Raw genomic sequence first — 19,342 nt, forward strand, 5'->3', positions numbered from 1 at the left:
ACTCCGTTTTCTTTTGGGCATGCTTGCTGTCGATGTCTACCATCACTGTTAAATGACAAATAAGAAATCACGAATGATGTTAAAAGTGCCTGTGAAAGGAGGCTCTGAGTTTTCAGTGAGGTAACAGAGGTTCTGAGTCATGTTCTACACTAGGGTACTTTTTAGCTGACTAAACCATGTTTAGTGGCATCAAAAGTGCTAATAGCTAAAACATCTAAATTCTTCCACACTAACGTTAGCTATCTAGGCCAATGAAACATTGTGCTAAGTTACTGTAGCTAGCTCAGCTGTCGTGCCTCTTTCTGGTTCAATTCATATACAGAAGTCAACAGATATGTCTCATGTTTGGCATTAACAAAAGTTTAAGTTACACCGACATTAGGAACATACTGTACATAGATGAGGCTAGCTTTAACGTTAGCTAACATGGTGCTAGCTGGCTCAGCTGTTATTCTGCCTGTTTATGATTTCATGCAGAAACTGAAGTCAAGAGTGTGAGTAACATTATAGTTAGCATCTTACCTGGCTAGATTGGAGGATGAATACCAAGAACAACACACAGATGGAATGGAAGACTGAACTTTCAACTGAGGTATTCAATAACATCAACGTTACCAATTGATACGAGCGCGCGACATTACCAATTGATACGAGCGCGCGAGCGCGCATGTTACATGGATGGAAATGTAAAATGGCAGCTATAGCAGCACTAATTTGGATCTCTAGTCTGTCATTTCTGCACTGTGATTGGATAACATAAAAAAATATGTTTGGGAGTTAACAGCAGGAGTTGGTAGATTTTACGTGGGCTGGGTGAGAAACCTTTAAATAAGCAAGTGAAAATCTCTCGCAATACAAAGTCAATGGTGGGAAGAAAAGTTGAGTGGTACCAATGTTACTGCCAATGTCCCGCCCCTATGCAAGACTCAGGAGCATCTTGTTGACATTTAACCTTGAAAATACCTGGGTTTAGACCCCTTATGTACCATGTTAAGTTATCTGCAGTATTAACGTATCCTTATCATTTGTAAAACTGATTATTTTGTAATTACAGCATTAATATGCATACTAGTATACCATAGACACATGTAATCATGTTATGAATAGTTCTATCATGATCTATGCCCTTCAAAACATGGGTCTAGACACCTTCATTTTTCAATTATCTGCAATATTGGCTGAGATATGTCAAAAATCGTTTTTTTGATAATGGCAGCAGTAATTTGCATAAAAATGGTATGTGGGACATTTTTTCAGCTTGGGGCCATAGCTAGTCATTTTCTACACATTTTTTCCAATCTAGAAACACTGATTAGAAGTATATCTCCGGGGGGTGCAGGGGGACCTAGTCTTCCTACTAGACTACAGGTTCTTTGTTAATCTGGTTAATCTATGTACATGTCTCTCCAGGAGCCTTGAAATTGGGTACGGTATTCCATTTTCAAACTTGTATAAGAAAATATTTTTCAGTCTTTGCATACTTTGTTGTTTAGGTTTAATTTCCAATTTCACTTGATATTCTTTTGCAACAAAAAATGAAATAAATATTTTTGTACTGTTCCAGGATCATTTGTTAACCTTTATCTCACCCCCCCCCCCCACCCCCCCCCTCTTCCCACATGTATGGTTGTTGTCTGACAGACACTGGGGCCGAGTGCAACCCATCTGATCACGCACGGGTCAGCACCATCTTTCTGAGCAAGTCCCAGACAGACGGTGCGAGCTCTGGGTGCACAATGAAAAACCATATTCTACAATTGAAGGCACACAAGGTTCCTGGGCTGGATGCAGCTGCAAGAGCAAGGCTTTCTGGTTATAATGTTAGCTTTTATGCAAACTTGCAGGAATTGCTTCCTTGCATTCTGAGAGTTTGGGTTTATTACCAGCTAGTTTGTCACCACAAGGACCTGCCACTCCATTAGCTGACATTTTGGAGCTCTGCGGTAGTGAAAATTAGAATATCAGGTGCAAAATATATCTCAATTTGTGATTGCAGTTATTGAAAATGGCATGTACAAGTACAGATACATTTAAAGTACACCGCTCCATGCCAAATAAATAAATATGCTTACACCGCCCCCATGCCAAATAAATAAATATCCTCCAGCGCGGCATTGCCGGGGCTCCCCAGGCGCCCGGCAGTGCCGCTGTGCAGCACATAGATACGGTATTGAGAGGGAGAGGTGTACGATAAGTGATTGATTAATTGCATAATTAAAATAAAAAAATAGTAATAAAATAATTTCCTAATCAATTGGCTAAAAGCATACATACCTTGACCACCAGTGTTTCATCCGAAGCTGTAACTTTTAGAAAATTGATAAAATGAGTCATTAATCGAAATAAATAAATAAATAATGAATCAATAAATAATAAATCGATTAAATGATTAATCAATAAATCAAAAATATCCTTTATAGCCACATCACTTGGTCACTGTCGTGTCCGAATATCAGCTTCACAGCTCAAAAGGTGATTGAGATATTGCCCAGATGAGACAGAAAATAAATAAGTGATTAATAATGAAAATAAATAAATAGTAATGGTAAAATAATTAAATTATTAATCAATTGGCAAATAGAATACCTAAACCACCACCATTTCATCTGAATCTGTAACTTAAAAAAATTAATTAATGAAGTCATCAATCGAATAATTGATCAATTAATCAATAAATCAAAAATACCATTTACTGCCAAATCACTTGGTCATTGTCATGTCCAAATATCAGCTTCTTAACTCAAAAGGTGCCTGAGATAATGCCCAGAAGAGAAAGGAAATATATAAGTACTTAATTAATCGATAATAATTAAGTAACTAATCAATTAATTGATTTATCAAAAATGCGGTTTTTGCCAAAGCAGTTGCTCACAATTGTGCTGAAATTTCAGCTTCCTAGTTAAAAGGATGGCTGAGATATCGCCCGGACAAACAAACAAGTAAACAAGAAAACAAACAACCGGAGTTAAAACTGAGTTAAAACTAAAACTCACGCTGCCTTCAGTGCCTGGCGATGACGTCATGCAGCGCCTGGAGACAGAATTGGAAAGGAGCGGTGTACAATTACTAAAATACCATGATTTGAGAAAAATTAACTTGAAGCGATCAGCCAGAAAACTTTATACTTGTAAAGACGATAAAAAATTGTATTCAACTCAGGGGTTTTACCGACACTTGGACATCAGCAGCTTGTTCCACCAAATTAGTTAAATGTCATTGTGGTGAAGAAGTTTGTGGTGCTGCAACAACCATAACAGTTTAGGGTTGGAGAAGGTTTGACGAAGGACTGCTTCCGTTCTGTGGACAGTAGTAGATCTTCCAGGGACTAGTCATGCCTAGGAGAACCCAACTCCACAGGCCCCTTGTAAAAATGAAGTGTTCATAGCAGACTCGCATCCGTCATGGTTCGGACTTTCTACAGGAAGCAGCAGGTTAAAATTTTCCATATTAACAACTTTGAGGCTTCCTCTTGTTTTAGCAATTCCGCAAGGTCTTTAACATCCAAAAGAAAGTGCAAGTAACGGGACAGTTCTCCCAGCCCCACACTTCCTCCAAATAATTACTCTATCCCACAATGCATTGCTCTTACCGTCGCATCACAAAGCCCGTTTTGTTGTAAAATTGTAAGCCAGGCATCTATTTAAAGCATTGTCTCTATTTTTTGTATGTAATAAGCAGGTGCGACTGTTCTCTGTGTGGCAGACTGATTGACTTGGTGTGTTTCATTGATTGATCCCTCTTGTTTTAAAATTTTAACTGGTTGGAAATATTGCCACTTGTCATCACCTCCTCGTTGGATTGAATGATCGAGTTAGGCAATGCAGTGGTGGCCAACACCACTTAAAAATTTGTCATTTTCAAAAAAAATCCCCAAAACACATTGCTTCCATCTCTTGAGTATGTAACCAGGCCTGGAATTTTCAACCTTTCACTACAAGCTGAATGGTTAACTGTCAGTTCAATTGACCACTCTCTGCAGGTGAAATGTCTTTGTCAGTCAATAAAATATGTAGCACTTTGAATCTTTATTCAGCAAAAGCCCCTTTTTTTTTTTCATTGGATAACTTATGGTTGCATCCACCCACTCCATTGGTTGTGTTTGTGCATGCTCAAGGTGCGTTCAAATATGAAGGTCTCCTATTTTGTAATTGCCGACTGCGTGCATGTGAACTGAATGACAATCAAATACGTTTATTAAGGGAGCGTTTCCCGCATCATTGAATGTGTGGCAGTGGCGTATGTCATGCGGTGTGTCGTTGGTGGCGTTTTATGTGCAGTGAATAGTTGTGCACTGGAAAATGGCCGCTCTCTGCTTGCATGAGTCAAGCTTTGTTACCCTCGCCAGAGGAGAGGGTATTGCATTTGAGTCTTTTTGTCTGTCTGTCTGTTTGTCTGCACAGAATAAATATGATATTTCTCTATCAATAAATAAATAAATATGAGCCAGGCCAGATGGGAGAGCAGTATTCCATCAAGCTGCGGATGAAAGCCTTGTAGTTTGATAGAGGTTTAGGTGTGCCAAGGAAAGACTTTGTATGACAGCATGCCCAGTCAACTACTGGCTTTGGAGGCCAACTTTGAAATGTGTTTTGCCCAAGAAAGACCAATGCTGAGAGTGAGACCCAAGAGTTTGAGTGACTGAACCTCTTCGAGGGGATTATTGAGAAGGTAGACCTTACAGTGATAGAGGGAGAGAGCGATGGAGAGAGATGGAGATGGATAGATTTCTCAGGATTAAAAGACATATTCCAAGTGTTTGACCATTTTGTGATTATTGCCAAGGTCTGCAGAGAGGGAAGAGTCTGCCAGTCTCTATCTCTTTTTTGATGACTCCACCCTCTGCCTGTCATGGCAGAGGGTGGACTAATCAGCAAAGAGATAAAGAGGATTTTCCAGAGTCAGAGATCATTGATGAAGATTAGGAATAGGATGGGGCCTAGAACAATGCCTTTGAGCACTGCAACCTTGCCCTGGGGCAATGCAGGGAGAGGAGATTAAATGATTCCATTGAGAGCCACATGTAGGCTACGAGAGTGGAGAAAGTAATCCAAGAGTGGAATTGACTTTAGTCACCATAGGCAGAGAGTTTGGAGAGCGAGGCCAGATGTCTGACTATTGAAAGTTTAACATATGTCTGGAGAGATGGCCCTGATCTCATGTCAGACATTGAGGGCCTCCATACATTTTAGGGAGAGTCGTGGCAGGATGGCTTAGGTAGAGTGACCTGGTCTGAAACGGAATTGGTGATGTAAAATGAGATCATTGTAAAATAGGAATTATTTTGTGTCAACTGTGTGCTTTGTGTGCTTCCCCTTCTCTCCCCATCTCGTCTTCCGCTCCCTCTTTTTTGTACCCCGTCGCTCAGCGGAGCGAAAGGGGGACTATGGCTTTCCCCTCCGTCCGTGCGTGCGTGCATGCGTGCATGCGTAAGCGAAGGACCGCATTCGAATTTGGTGTGTGGGTGCAACCCACGTCCAAATTCAAGATGGCCGCCGCCATGTATGTCTGATGCCATGTATGTCTGAACCTTGTAACCTGCATATCTTGAAAAATAAGCGAAGTACCAACTTCTAATCTGGTGTGTGGGTGTATCTAGGCATAAGGAAGAACGCTATTGAAAATTGGGTCGCCACGTCAACATCCAAGATGGCCGCCGCCATGGATGTCTGAACCTTGTGAGATAAATATCTTGAAAAATAAGCGAAGTACCATCTTCTAATTTGGTGTGTGGGTGTATCTCGGCATAAGGACGAACGCTATTGAAAATTGGGTCGCCACATCAAAATCCAAGATGGCCGCCACCATATATATGTCTGAAACTTGTGAGCGAAATATCTCGAAAAATAAGCGAAGTACCAACGTCTAATCTGGTGTGGGTGTATCTCGGCACAAGGAAGAATGCTGTTTAAAATCGGGTTGCCACGTAAAAAGCCAAGATGGCCGCCGCCATGTATGTCTGAAACTTGAGATGAATATCTTGAAAAATAAGCAAAGTACCAACTTCTAATCTGGTGTGGGTGTATCTCGGCACAAGCAAGAACGCTGTTTAAAATTGGGTCGCCACGTCAAAATCCAAGATGGCCGTCGCCATGTATGTCGGATGCCATGTATGTCTGAACCTTGTAACCTGCATATCTTGAAAAATAAGGGAAGTACCAACTTCTAATCCAGTGTGTGGGTGTATCTCGGCATAAGGACGAACACTATTGAAAATTGGGTCGCCATGTCAAAATCCAAGATGGCCGCCACCATATATATGTCTGAAACTTGTGAGCAAAATATCTCGAACAATAAGCGAAGTACCAACGTCTAATCTGGTGTGTGGGTGTATCTATTGGGTCGCCACGTCAAAATCCAAGATGGCCGCCATGATGTATGTCCGAACCTTGTGAGATGAATATCTTGAAAAATAAGTGAAGTACCAACTTCTAATTTGGTGTGTGGGTGTATCTCGCCATAAGGATGAACACTATTGAAAATTGGGTCCCCACGTCAAAATCCAAGATGGCCGCCACCATATATATGTCTGAACCTTGTGAGTGAAATATCTCGAAAAATAAGCGAAGTACCAACTTCTAATCTGGTGTGTGGGTGTATCTGGGCACACGGAAGAACGCTGTTTAAAATTGGGTCGCCACGTCAAAATCCAAGATGGCCGCCGCCATGTATGTCTGAATCTTGAGATGAATATCTTGAAAGATAAGCGAAGTACCAACTTCTAATTTGGTGTGTGGGTGTATCTCGGCATAAGGAAGACCGCTATTGTAAAGTGGGTCGCCACGTCAAAATCCAGGACGGCCGCCACCATATATATATGTCTGAACCTTGTGAGCGAAATATCTTGAAAAATAAGCAAAGTACCTTCTGGTGTGTGGGTGTATCTAGGCATAAGAAAGAACGCTATTGAAAATTGGGTCGCCACGTCAAAATCCGAGATGGTCGCCTCCATGTATGTCTGACCCTTGTGAGCGAAATATCATATCATTGCATGTTTTCTGCGTGTTCCACTTTGTCAACTCACATCACTTCCCCGACGGGGGACCTAGGCGTAACGCTTGTATATATTTTGTTTGTCTGGTTGATTTGTTTGTGAAGTAAATGTTAGCTCTTTCACGAGCCTCGATTCAGTATACAAAAAAAAACAAAAAAAAAAAACTGTGAGGATTGATTGATTCCCTGTTCTTGCTGATGAATGTGTAGAAATTCAGTTGTGCAAATTGTTGTACACTGTATGCTGTGCTATAACAATCCAGACATAATAATTCCAACTCACCACAAGTATGAAGTTCAGCTAACCCGTGGTCGAAGATCCAAAGATGTAGCGAAAAGATGTAGCGAAGCACAGAGCAACTGATTGGTGTCCAACCGTGGTCCTTCATTGTGCCTAATCCTGTCTGTGTGGCGATGGTCAGGAAGAACTTGATATACAGATACGACATCCAGTTCGCTGAAAGCAATCGACAAAAATAAGTCAAATTAATGGTTCTTCAAATTAATGAGTATTACCCACGCCAAAAGGCGGCAAAATCAATCCAGGATGGTGGAGTGTCCGACGAAGCACGAACACGGCAGAATGTTAGTTTGGTTATATATAGAACAGAATGTAAAAGCCAAATACATGAAGCCCCCTCATTGTTCACTTAATAAGAACAGCTCATGGAATTTGAAATAAATCTTGTAAAGCCTTCATCAAAATGCTGCCGAACTGCAGAAGCTTCACTCCCTGTGTCCGAGCGTCCAAGAAGCAACTCTCTCATTGGTTGTGACATGGAACCAAAAATAATTGTCTATATGAGACCGGCATGTGATGTACGGACCGTATGGCTTTACTTATGCTCAGTGTTGTAAGCCAGTCATGACAAATGGAGGTAACCTAAATGGTCTGGAGTTAAAGGAATCGGTTTTTGCCCCCTTTTTAATGCAATGCAATAATGTTGGCTGACTTCCTATCTGATGGACAATGACTTTGGGCAAATGACAGGGTAAAAAGTGCAGCGGAGCAGATTTTTACCTGTGAAATATCACAGGTCCACAGGAGCTACAGGTGGCTGTCATGGATGAGAGGTGTCAAGTTAATCTTTTAATAGCGCATTAAATGCGTGTTTCCCAATCGGCCCGTTATTTTGTCACAGGTTATGACCACGGTGCGGTCATTCTTGTTAGGTCACATGAGCTGATGCTGTCCAGTTCAGTTGCAGTATCGGCGAGGGGTTGCCAGAAACTTCACCTTCTCAGGTGCAAAAGACAGAGTCCAGGAGCAGTTGGTTATGACTGGGAAGGGGTTGGGTACAGAGAGAGGGGGTGTTTGGAGACGCAAGATTTTGAAGCAAACGCAGAAACAAGTCATTGGGTGCTCTCATGAGCAGAGTCTGCTCTGGTGCTATTTCTGAATAGGGAGTGGATGTAGGGGGAGCATACACCAGAAACAGACTTAACAAGGTGACACCAGGTTTTAGAGGAGAGAAAAGTTTGAAAGTTAAATCTAAGGTTGGACATATGTTGTTTACTGGCTTTCCTGAGAGTTGGCAAACACTTGTTGCAGGTTTTGCAGAGTTATCTTAGGTTGCTTTCTGTTGGATTTGCTTTCCAGGAAGAGAATGCAAGTTGTTTCAAGGCAACTGTCTCACCACCGGATTCGGTGTACCATGGGTGGTAGAAGATGAGTGTGATAACTGGAGAGAGCATTGGATGAATCTGTGCGTAAGTGAGAGAGCAGGTTACTGTGGAAGAATTCCCAGGCTGTGTTAATATCAGGGGCGGTAGATATAGTAGACCAGTCCTGAAGTGTGATGGCTGCTTGTAGTCCCTGCCAGTTTGCCTGAGTGAATTTTCAGACTTGTTAGCACTAAGGTTGTTCTCTGAGAATTGCTGGAGAGATGTTTACTTTTACAAGGACATGATCGGATAAACCAATTGGGGCAGAGGAAGAGCAAGAGACTTTTTTTTTTTTTTTTTTTGTATACTGAATCGAGGCTCGTGAAAGAGCTAACATTTATTTCACAAACAAATCAACCAGACAAACAAAATATACAACAAGAGGGAGCGGAAGACAAGATGGGGAGAGAAGGGGAAGCACACAACCACAACATTTGAGAGCAGGGAGAAGTGTGGGAGGGAGAGGGCTTGGGGGCAGGAGGCGTGGGAGGGGGAGGGGGGGCGGGGGGGGGGAAAGGTATAAAACACAAGGGGACCGAAATTAGCGGGGGTAGAAAAGATCAAGGTTTTGGATGGGGGAGGATAAGAGATGGTGGTGAACAGCTGTTTTAAAGACCTGGAGGGTGGAGTGGGATTGAAGAGAGTGAGGGAGTTTGTTCCAGAGGCGGGAGAAAAGAGGAATGAAGGAGTGAAGGTGAGCAGAAAGTCTTGATTTTGGCAGTTTAACCATAAGAGGGTTGCAGGCAGATCTTGTGCGACCTGTAGGAATATTTGGGGGACAGAGCCCAGAGAGGGCTGGGGGGGGGGGGGGGGGGCAAGGCCTGAGAGGAGTCGGTAGAAGACGGAAAGACCACCAACCTGCCTGCGGTGAGTGAGTGAAAGGCCTTTGGAGTTAGCTTCATCGAGGGAGATTCCAATGATTCTGAACGCTTTGGTTTCAACAGCGTGAAGACGGGCTAGGTGTGAGGCAGGAGCACCAGACCAGAGGGGAGAGCAGTATTCCATAGAGCTGCGGATGAAAGCCTTGTATGTGGTGAGGAGCTCAGGTGTGCCAAGGAAGGACTTCGCACGACGGAGGATGCCCAGTCGGCGACTGGCTTTGGAGGCCAGATTTGAAATGTGGTTTTCCCAGGAAAGATCATGGCAAATAGTGAGACCCAAAAGCTTGAGTGACAGAACTTCTTGGAGAGGATTATTCAGAAAGTGGATGGGAGGGTTTTCCAGTCGGTCTTTTCGGAGAGACATCGTAAGAGTGTGAGATTTATCAGGATTGAAAGACGTGTTCCATTTGTTTGCCCAGTCTGTGATTTTGTCCAGGTCTGCAGAGAGTGAGGAGGCTGCAGACTGCCAATCTGAGGGATGAGGAATGGAGCGACAGAGAGTAGAGTCGTCAGCAAAGAGATAGAGAGGATTTTCAAGAGAGTCAGAGAGATCATTGATGAAGACCAGAAAAAGCACAGGGCCCAGAACACTACCTTGGGGAACTCCAGCCTGAACAGGAAGAGGAGATGAGAGAAACCCATTCAGGGCCACACGTTGACTACGACCAGAGAGGAAGTCCGCCAGCCATGCGTGGAGATTTCCATGGATACCAAAGGAGGAGAGTTTGGTGAGCAGAGCAGGGTGCCAGACCGTATCGAAGGCACGTGAAATGTCAAGGGAGACAGCTCTAATTTCCTGTTTGGCGTTGAGGACCTCCATCCATTGTTGAGAAAGCAGAAGCAGCATGTCCAGAGTAGAGTGACCAGGTCTGAAACCAAATTGATGATCAGAGATCAAGCCATTGGAGAAGAGGAAAGATTTAATATCTGAAGCAATGATGGAATTCCATGACTTTGCTGATAATTGGGAGAAGGCTGATTGGTCTGTAGTTGCTGGGATCTGTTTTTGCACCTTTTTTTGTGCAAAGCGGTGATGTTGGCTGATTTCCAAGCAGATGGCAGATGACCTTGAGCAAAAGAGAGAGTGAAGAGAACAGAAAGAGGGAGTGAAAGAGCGGAAGAACATGATTTTAGGACCCGTGGGCTGATGCCGTCAGGACCAGTTGCAGTATCAGAGTCGAGGGTTGACAGAAACTTTTCCACCTTGTCAGGAGGAAAGGACACAGAGTCCAGGAGCAGCTGGGTATGACTGGGAAAGGTGGGAACAGAGAGTTCTGTTCGCTTTTTATTGTGAGGCAGTTGCAGGAGAAGTACATGGAGAAGAGGAAGAAGTTGTTTCTTGGGTTTGTTGATCTGGAGAAAGCATTCGATAGGGTTCCACGTGAAGTAGTGACATGGGCATTGAGGAAGTTAGGAGTGGAGGAATGGTTGACCAGAGTAGTGATGGCAATGTACAAAAGAGCACGCACAGCTGTAAGGACAAAGGACGGGAACAGTGGTGAGTTTGAGGTGAAGGTGGGAGTGCATCAGGGGTCGGTACTAAGTCCACTACTATTTGTAACTGTGATGGAGGTGCTGGCTCAGAACGTAAAGGAGGGTTTACCGTGGGAGTTGTTGTATGCAGATGATCTGGTGTTGATTGCGGAAAGTATGGATGGACTGAAGGAAAAGATGAACAAGTGGAAGGGATGTATGGAGACGAAAGGTGTGAAGGTGAATATCGGAAAGACGAAGGTGATGGCAAGTGGTAAAGCATGTGGTGAGGTGGAAAGAACTGGGAAGTGGCCCTGTGCTGTGTGTAGGAAGGGTGTCGGAGTGAACTCCATTCAATGTACAATGTGCGCTGAGTGGGTTCATCAAAAATGTAGTGGTCTGAGAGGATCATTAACCATTGTGGCAGCTACATTCAAGTGTAAGGTGTGCACAGAGGGAGCTGCAGATGGAGGAAATGTTGAGTTGGATCTTGGAGACGGCGTGAAGCTGGAAGGTGTGAAAACATTTTGCTACCTCGGAGACATGCTGAATGGAGAAGGTGGATCAGACTCGGCAACGGTTGCTCGAGTGAGATGTGCATGGAAGAAGTTTCGGGAACTGAGTGGCGTGCTGACGAGGAGGGGAGTGTCGTTGAAGCTGAAGGGAAAGGTGTATGCTGCATGTGTGAGAAGTGTTATGATTTATGGGAGCGAGACATGGGTAATGAACGTCGAGCAGCAACGAAGGCTGGAAAGGGTGGAAATGCTTATGGTTCGGTGGATGTGTGGACTGTGGAGTATCGTTGAGAGAGGGGAAGACAAATGATGAATTGCGAAAGATGATGGGAATAGAGCCTGTGATGGATGCTGTGAAGAGAAACAGTTTGAGATGGTTTGGTCATGTGTTGAGGAAGGATGAAAGTGACTGGTTGAGAAGAGTGATGGAAATGAATGTAAAAGGAAGTAGAGGACGGGGAAGACAGAGAAAGACTTGGCTAAAGATGGTGGAAGAAGAAATGCGGGCAAGGGGGTTAACAAGGGGAGATGCAGAAAATAGGGCAAAATGGGGAAGATTGTCATGGGGACTGCAAGGCTAACCCCCGCTCTTGCAGGGAAAATGGCCTTAAAATGCCTGTTGTTGTATATAGTCAATGCGGCGCTGGTGCAAGGCAGTGTTTGCTGTCACAGGTAGGCATACCTGGAATTGAGGTGGTTACATCCACGTTTGATCCCTATGTGAAACATTCAACCGAAGCAGCATTACATCTTGACGTCACAATGAAATGGACATGTAATTAATTATTCAGCATTTATTTTTTAAGAGGTTTGTACCTCATGTGTGTCCATAGTGTCAGGTAAATAAATCGCATCAACAACTATCACATGTTCGGTTTTTTAATGGCAGAGTGTGTCCTAGGAGACCTTTTGTATTTTAACGCACCTCGTATATCCAGCAGAAAGTTCATTGTTTAATACAAGTGTTTTGTGTTGAGCACCAACTGTTGTAAATGTACTGAGCATAATGGGTGAAGCACTGTTGGGAGCTGTTGATCTTGTTTTAATGTGGTTGGGGTTTTTTCTTCTTCTTCTTCCAGTGAGAGACAAGCGAAGAAGTGCACACATTAACCACGTAAGTTTCGAATTTTTATTTTTGTTACTGTCATGTTACTGCAGTGTCCAAAGGTTACAATGTTGCGGTTCAAGTCGATGATCACCTCAGCCAAAAGAGCCATTATGTGTCGTATACTTCCGATCATCCAAATATTGAGTTGAGGGAATGAAACCCCTCTTTTCCCACCCCCTCATTCTTTTCCCCAGAATGGTTAACACCTTTGGCCTATCATGCCTGTATATTATTTGCTTAATTTGTGCATCCCATTATGACAAGTACAGTATAATGAGACTTTTTTTTTTAACGTGGAATTTTGTTTTATGTATTTAATTTTACATGGTCTTTCAGGGCTCAACATTAACTTTTTTTTCCCCCAGCCTGTCCATGGGACAGGTAGGTTTTAGATTTTACCTGTCTTGTCAACCATTGTGATTGCACCAGTTCAACTATTCATACTGCGATAATGGGGGGAGCGTTGGGAGGGGGGAGACATCATTGTGTTTCCAAATTTTCGCCCGCATGCCGGGGGTTGTCAGGTCTAATAAATTGATCCTCTTGGTCGCTGCTAATCAACGCGGCTTTACCACGAAAATAAACGACTACATTTCAGGTTATGATATGTCAAGTTAAACTACCTGGTGGGAAAATTTACCTGCCCTTAGGACGGGTTTATTGAGGTTTTCAACATCAACAATTGCCTGTCAGACAACTGGACAGTCAGACAACTATTGATGTCGAGCCCTGTCTGTGATCACAACACTGAGACCACCTATTTTTATGTGAACAGTGCTTGTGTATTACCTGTATGATTGCAGATAGGTGTGTTAATGCTCCCCCTGAGGATGACGTGATTCACAGTGCTGAACACAGCGTAATTATACTGCAGCAATTTTTTTGGCTAGACTATTCCAAGCATTTAACTTGGAACGAGATCCTGGATGAGCCTCGATTTGTATCTTTTAATATTCTGAAATGTTTCATGTTTATACTGTCAAAACGTCGGTCAGTGCTTCTAGCAGTTGAGGCAAAATAGGCCAAGATTAAGATTTCACAACTACAGACCATGTGTAAATACAGCTGACATTTTCATTTGCACACCAAATAAGCCCCAATAATGTTTGATGATTATTTAAGCAATTTAAGTGTTTATAAAAGTTTGTTTCCGTACACATTACCGAGGGATCACATTTCCATATCTTTGGGCTAGGTTTTGGAACCTCCACTGTTGAAAAAAAGCAGCTCCTGCTCAACAATATACCTGGATGACAGCACCGTGAGCCAGCCAAACCTGAAGCACACCATCAAGTGGTGAGTTGAATTGCACCCGCCACACCAGCTTGCACGTGCATTGCGCAGGTGTTTTGCTATCACTATATCACACTGATTTTCTTTTGAGTTTTTCTTTTGAGATTTTCTTTTTCCTCTGTCCTCATGTAGTTTTACCCTTTTTTCTCTTCCAGTGTGGCATTGGCAATATACTACCACATCAAGAACAGGTACCCTCCCCATCCCACCCAAATCCCATATGTGCACTGTTTTGGGTTTGAGGTTAAATGTTGCAGAAAACTGTTTCCTTATTCTCTTTACTGAATTATATGTCTACTTTCTTCATTCTGAATGTGCTGTATTAGTTTTATGGTTTCAGCCCGAACACCTCACCAATTGGAACTAAATATTTGCGATCGCCAAGGGCATGCCTCCCTGACCGGGGGAGGCTTACCTTTGGTGATTGCCTGCGACTTCCCTTTGACCCACGATCCAATGAAGGCCATATGTTTTTTTTTGGACCACAATATGACCTTGACCTTCAAAATTTATGAAAAGTGGGCAAATTAAGAAAATGGGTCCCATCTTCAATCGATCCATAAAACTCAACATGAAAATCAGAGGAAAAATTATTCAGGTTCTGATCAAAAATGTATTTTTTTGGGGTTAATTAGATCACAATCTGAAAAAAGTAGATCAAGGTCATGAATCAAAGAACAGGTGCACAACTTCAGTGTAGATCCACTATTAAAATGCAAGAACATCTTTGAAGGCCAAGTGGTCTTTGAGATTCCGCATTGGAAAAATAGAGCGATGACAAAAGACGTGTTTGAGTGCCATTTGACCTTGACCTTTAACCCGAAGGGGTATGATGTAAATGAAGCCTCAATGCACCTTGCTCTGGGCCATTTGTTCCGATCAGATAAGCCTTAGTCGAGTTTTGGTGAAAAATGTTAAAATTACTAATTGTCATGACCTTAAATTAGGTCAAGGTCAAAAAATTATGTCAACCCCACGTACTTTCTATTGACATTATTGATGCAAAATTTCATTCGGAAAGCCCCAGTCAGCTTTGAGATACAGCTCGGAAATTGATGCACTTTAGTACTTGTAGGGATCTAAGAAACTCTGTGGTACTATTAAAAATTGTGGTGCTAATTGTCGAAACAAACCATACAACAGCTGTAAGCCTTCCCCTATACTATATATTGGGAGTGGTGGTGGGGGGGTTAATGACTGGTTCACACATATTTGCCAGGTGAGTATTTTTGATTATCTGTGCATTCAGGTAAATTTATATATATATACTGAACATCAAAATAAACTTATCATTTTCATTTTTTGAAATGTGCAGCTTTACAAACACGTTTCTTCAATTGTAATGGCTGATTATGTAACAGGAACTTCACTTCAATCACCTGGTTGATCAACAATGGCATGCTTGAGTGGTTCTGTGTAGGGATTTTTCCCTTTAAATAATGACCCTCATAATGAAATCCTTCAGTTCTCATGGTTAGACATTCATTTACTGCTGTCTATAGTCACTCTGGAGGCTTCTGACAGGGAAAACAACAAGAAAATTCAGATGCCACACCTGACATCTGAACAGCGTTTAAGGGCAATTGGGATGCTTTAGGCTGGTGTAAACCAGCGAATAATTGGTTGCACGTCTTGGTTGCTCCCAGCTTGCAATTTCTAACCTGGCCAGGTGTTATGGTGAATTATGTTACGGTGAATATGTCTTAACCTCTACCTCTTGTGCTTAACCTCTACCCTAGATTTGCACATCTTGAACACAATCATAGCTCCTTTAATGCTTCCTTTCGGAGCTAGGAGTTGTGATGATGGTCAATTTGTGCAAACTGAGGGTTGAAGTTGAAAGCTGCCATTTAAAATAAAATGTAATTTGTTGATGTTTCCATTATTAGACTTGCCCATGACGTTTATTGTCAGTTTTGGACTCTTCATTGCTGTAATCTTAATGAAATGAAGCGGTGGCTGAGTTGGACTTGAAAATATACTCGGAAGAATGATTCACCACTTGACTTAAGTTGTGCAAAGATAGTAATTGCTTCCTTGCTCAGGGAGCTATTTATGTTCCATACGCACCTGGTCCCAGTGCTCACCGTTGGCTCCATCCCTTCTCCATCACAGGGACTCAGATGTACGGTTACTCGACATATTTGATGAAAAACTTCACCCACTGTCGGTACGTTTTCCTTTGAGGCTGGACGCTGGGAGTTGGTATCTCTTGTGATTATGGGTGGAATATGGTCCTCATTCGGAGCTTGAAAGTGCTAGTCTTCATGTTTACCATAGTTATGTTTATCATTGTGTTGATGCTTTGTTCTGTGCCACTTTTATAGAGTCATGGTATCACTGATTTATCACATTTGGCTTCTAATTGGAATTATTCTGAGAGGTTAAAATTACCTGCTCTTTTGTTAAATCGTTTTTCCTACTTTTCTCAACCCCTCCACCTCACTCTCCTATTCTCCATGTAAAGTCGAAGGGAAGATTGCTGATATATGTGCTAATTGTACAAAGCAACAACTCGATACAATGCACACAAATTCTGGATGACATACCATAATATTTCCCATGAAACCTAACAGGAAGCAGTTTTGGAAAAGCTGTATGCAGACACAGTCATATATGCTTCATGGTTGAATGAGAAAGTAAATGTACATAAAAAAATTTTTAAACCATAATTGTGAATAATGAAAAAATTCATACCTTCTTTGTGTTTTAAAGAAAAGTTTGAGTTTTGTAAAATACAGTACCTATAGAAAGTCTACACCCCCTTTCAAAATTTTCACCTTTTGTTGCCTTATAGCCTGGAATTAAATTGCATGAAGCAAGACTTTTTACACCTTTATTTGCACATCGTAACCCACAACTTCCAAGTGAAAAACAAATTCTACAAATTCCAGAAAATTAAAAATACAAAACTAGATATTGTCATGCGACTCCCGGTTAACACCAGAAGGTCGCGGATAGGCCTAAACAGTTTATTCAGAGGCAACAACCAAACACGGATTTTACTATGTCGCACAGGAGGAAGAAGGAAAATGGAAGCTCGCAAAAAGCTTACCTTGTGCGCCGACTGCAGCTTCAATCCTGCAAGGAAATTAATTCAACCGGGCACAGGTTTAACAGGGAATGGAAAATAATACAAGGGTTTATTGCAAAGAAAATCGGGACAGGGAAAAGCACGTGTCGGTAATAAATATCCAAATCGGGACATCCCCACACACAGATTTCAGAAACAAGACACAGGAAGATGAATTAATAAAAAGAAAAACGTCCGTTATGTAATTGTAAAATGTTCTGCGGATGCGGCCTTATCTCGTCTGTCGTCTTGCGTCTCCAAGCTCCGCCGCACACCACGAGGCCCCTCGCTCCAGCACCACAGCACCGCGAAGGCCCGAGCCAACGCCCACTCCGTTCGCACACGAGGCCCCAAAGCAGGAAAAGCACCGCGCGTCCAACGCAGGCTAGCGGCTCCAAGCGAGGCCAATCGTCACACACGATCGGCCGGCCACGTCCCAGTCAGCTCTCCCGAAGCAAACGTGCAAGAAGCCAGCGAACTCAACTCGGGCTATGACTCAACTCAACTCGGGCTGCGCAAGACGAAGACGAAGAGGAGGAGAGAAGAGCTGCAAGACTGAATGATGTCCAAACACCAAGAGAGCAAATGGCGTTCGGGGCTCCCTTAAATAACCTTGTCGGTGACGTCGGCCATGGCGAGCTACCAACCAGCGACTTCCACCGAACCTTCCAGCTTCGCGCCTCTCGCACTGGTTGGCTGGAGATTCGCGCCCGGCGCGCCGACCAATCACTGGACCGTAGCGTGGCGATAGCTCGTAGCATGTAGTGTGGTGACAGCACGTAGCGTGTAGCGTGGTGATAGCACGTAGCGTGTAGCGTGGTGATAGCACGTAGCGTGTAGCGTGGTGATAGCGCGTAGCGTGTAGCGTGGTGATAGCGCGTGGCACTCGATGTGGTTAGGCCTGTCGGAGGTGTAATTGGCAGCGGCCATCATCGGCGGTGTCTTGGCTTGGTTTCCTTGCCTGTTCCTTCCGAAGTCACTGTCAGGGAAGGGCGTTATTTCGTGTTGCGCTAGGGACCTATCTATGGTGTCTACAGGTGTGCATTGCCATAAGGGACAAAGGTTTGGCTGACCAGGTGAGACATACAGGGGCTTTATTCTTTAATCCCTACTCTACTTATCACTCGAACATCCTGGTATGCTCACAGGTATACTCTTAACCGACAAAATGCCTACACATGAAACTTATTACAAGATAGATTCCTTACCGCGACAGACGAAGCACGTTACCTACACAGATCTATCTGGCTCTACATATCACTACCCTACCGACATAACAATATCTTGGTTGGATAAGTGTCCACCCCCCTTATACAAGCAATTGTAAATTAGCTGAGGTGCAACCAATCACCTTCAAAATCGAACACCAAGTTAATTGTTGTCCACCTATGTTAAATTGGAGTGATTATGACTATTTCAGAATAAAATCAGCTGTTCCTCTAGATTTCCTCTGCTGGGTAGTGCATTTCACAGTAAAGAATCAACCATGAGCACCAAGGACCTTTCAAAAGACTTCTGAGATAAAGGTGTGGAAAGGCACAGATCAGGGATGGGTATAAAATATTTCAAAGGCGTTGAATATCCTTTGGAGCACAGTCAAGATGATCATTAAGAAGTGGAAGGTGTATGGTACCACCAAGACCCTGCCTAGATCAGGCCATCCCTCCAAACTGGTTGACCAAGCAAGGACGAGATTGATCAGAAAGGCCACCAAGAGGCTAATGGCAACTTTGAAAGAGCTCCAGGCCTTTATGGCAAAGACTGGTCACTGTGTGCATGTGACAACAATATCCCAATCACGCCACAAGTCTGGCCTGTCCTGTACATTAGGGTGGCAAGAAGGAAGCCATTACTCAAAAAGCCCACCTTGAGTCCCGTTTGAGGTATGCAAAAAAACACTCCGGATATTCTGAAGCCATGTGGCAAAACGTTTTGTGGTCTGACGAAACCAAGATGGAACTTTTTGGCCTAAATGAAAAACGTTACGTTTGGCGCAAACCCAACACAGCACATCACCCAAAAAACACTATCCCTACTGTGAAGCATTGTGGTGGCAGCATTATGTTATGGGGATGTTTCTCATCATCAGGGACTGGAGCACTTGTCGGGATAGAAGGGAAAATGGATGAAGTAAAATACTGAAAAACCATAGAGGAAAACCTGCTGCCCTCTGCATGAAAGCTGAAATTGGGACTGAAGTCATTATCCAATCAAGTGCCCACCCGCCATTATCTAAATCGAGACACTTATCCAATCAATATATTCTAGTTTTGTATTTTAAATTGTTTTTCTGAAATTTGTAGAATTTGTTTTTCACTTGGAACTTGTGGGTTACGATATGTAA

At 43.0% G+C, this 19,342-nt stretch overlaps 1 protein-coding gene across 2 annotated transcripts in view; it reads left to right on the plus strand.

Moving 5' to 3' along the window:
* LOC137437560 (cyclin-Y) overlaps window positions 1-19,342 on the plus strand; it is a 69,588-nt gene that overhangs the window by 34,156 nt on the left and 16,090 nt on the right. The window contains exons 2-6 of one of the 2 annotated variants that reach the window (XM_068131988.2): window positions 1,642-1,812; window positions 12,604-12,638; window positions 13,828-13,928; window positions 14,081-14,116; window positions 16,041-16,095. In XM_068131988.2, the coding sequence (XP_067988089.1) occupies window positions 1,642-1,812; window positions 12,604-12,638; window positions 13,828-13,928; window positions 14,081-14,116; window positions 16,041-16,095 (398 nt within the window). The remainder of the gene's footprint in view (window positions 1-1,641; window positions 1,813-12,603; window positions 12,639-13,827; window positions 13,929-14,080; window positions 14,117-16,040; window positions 16,096-19,342) is intronic. The other variant, XM_068131989.2, reaches the window with a different exon arrangement.

Source organism: Myxine glutinosa, chromosome 12 (assembly GCF_964187855.1).
Source record: "Myxine glutinosa chromosome 12, kmMyxGlut1.1, whole genome shotgun sequence".
NCBI classification, from domain to species: Eukaryota; Metazoa; Chordata; class Myxini; order Myxiniformes; family Myxinidae; genus Myxine; species Myxine glutinosa.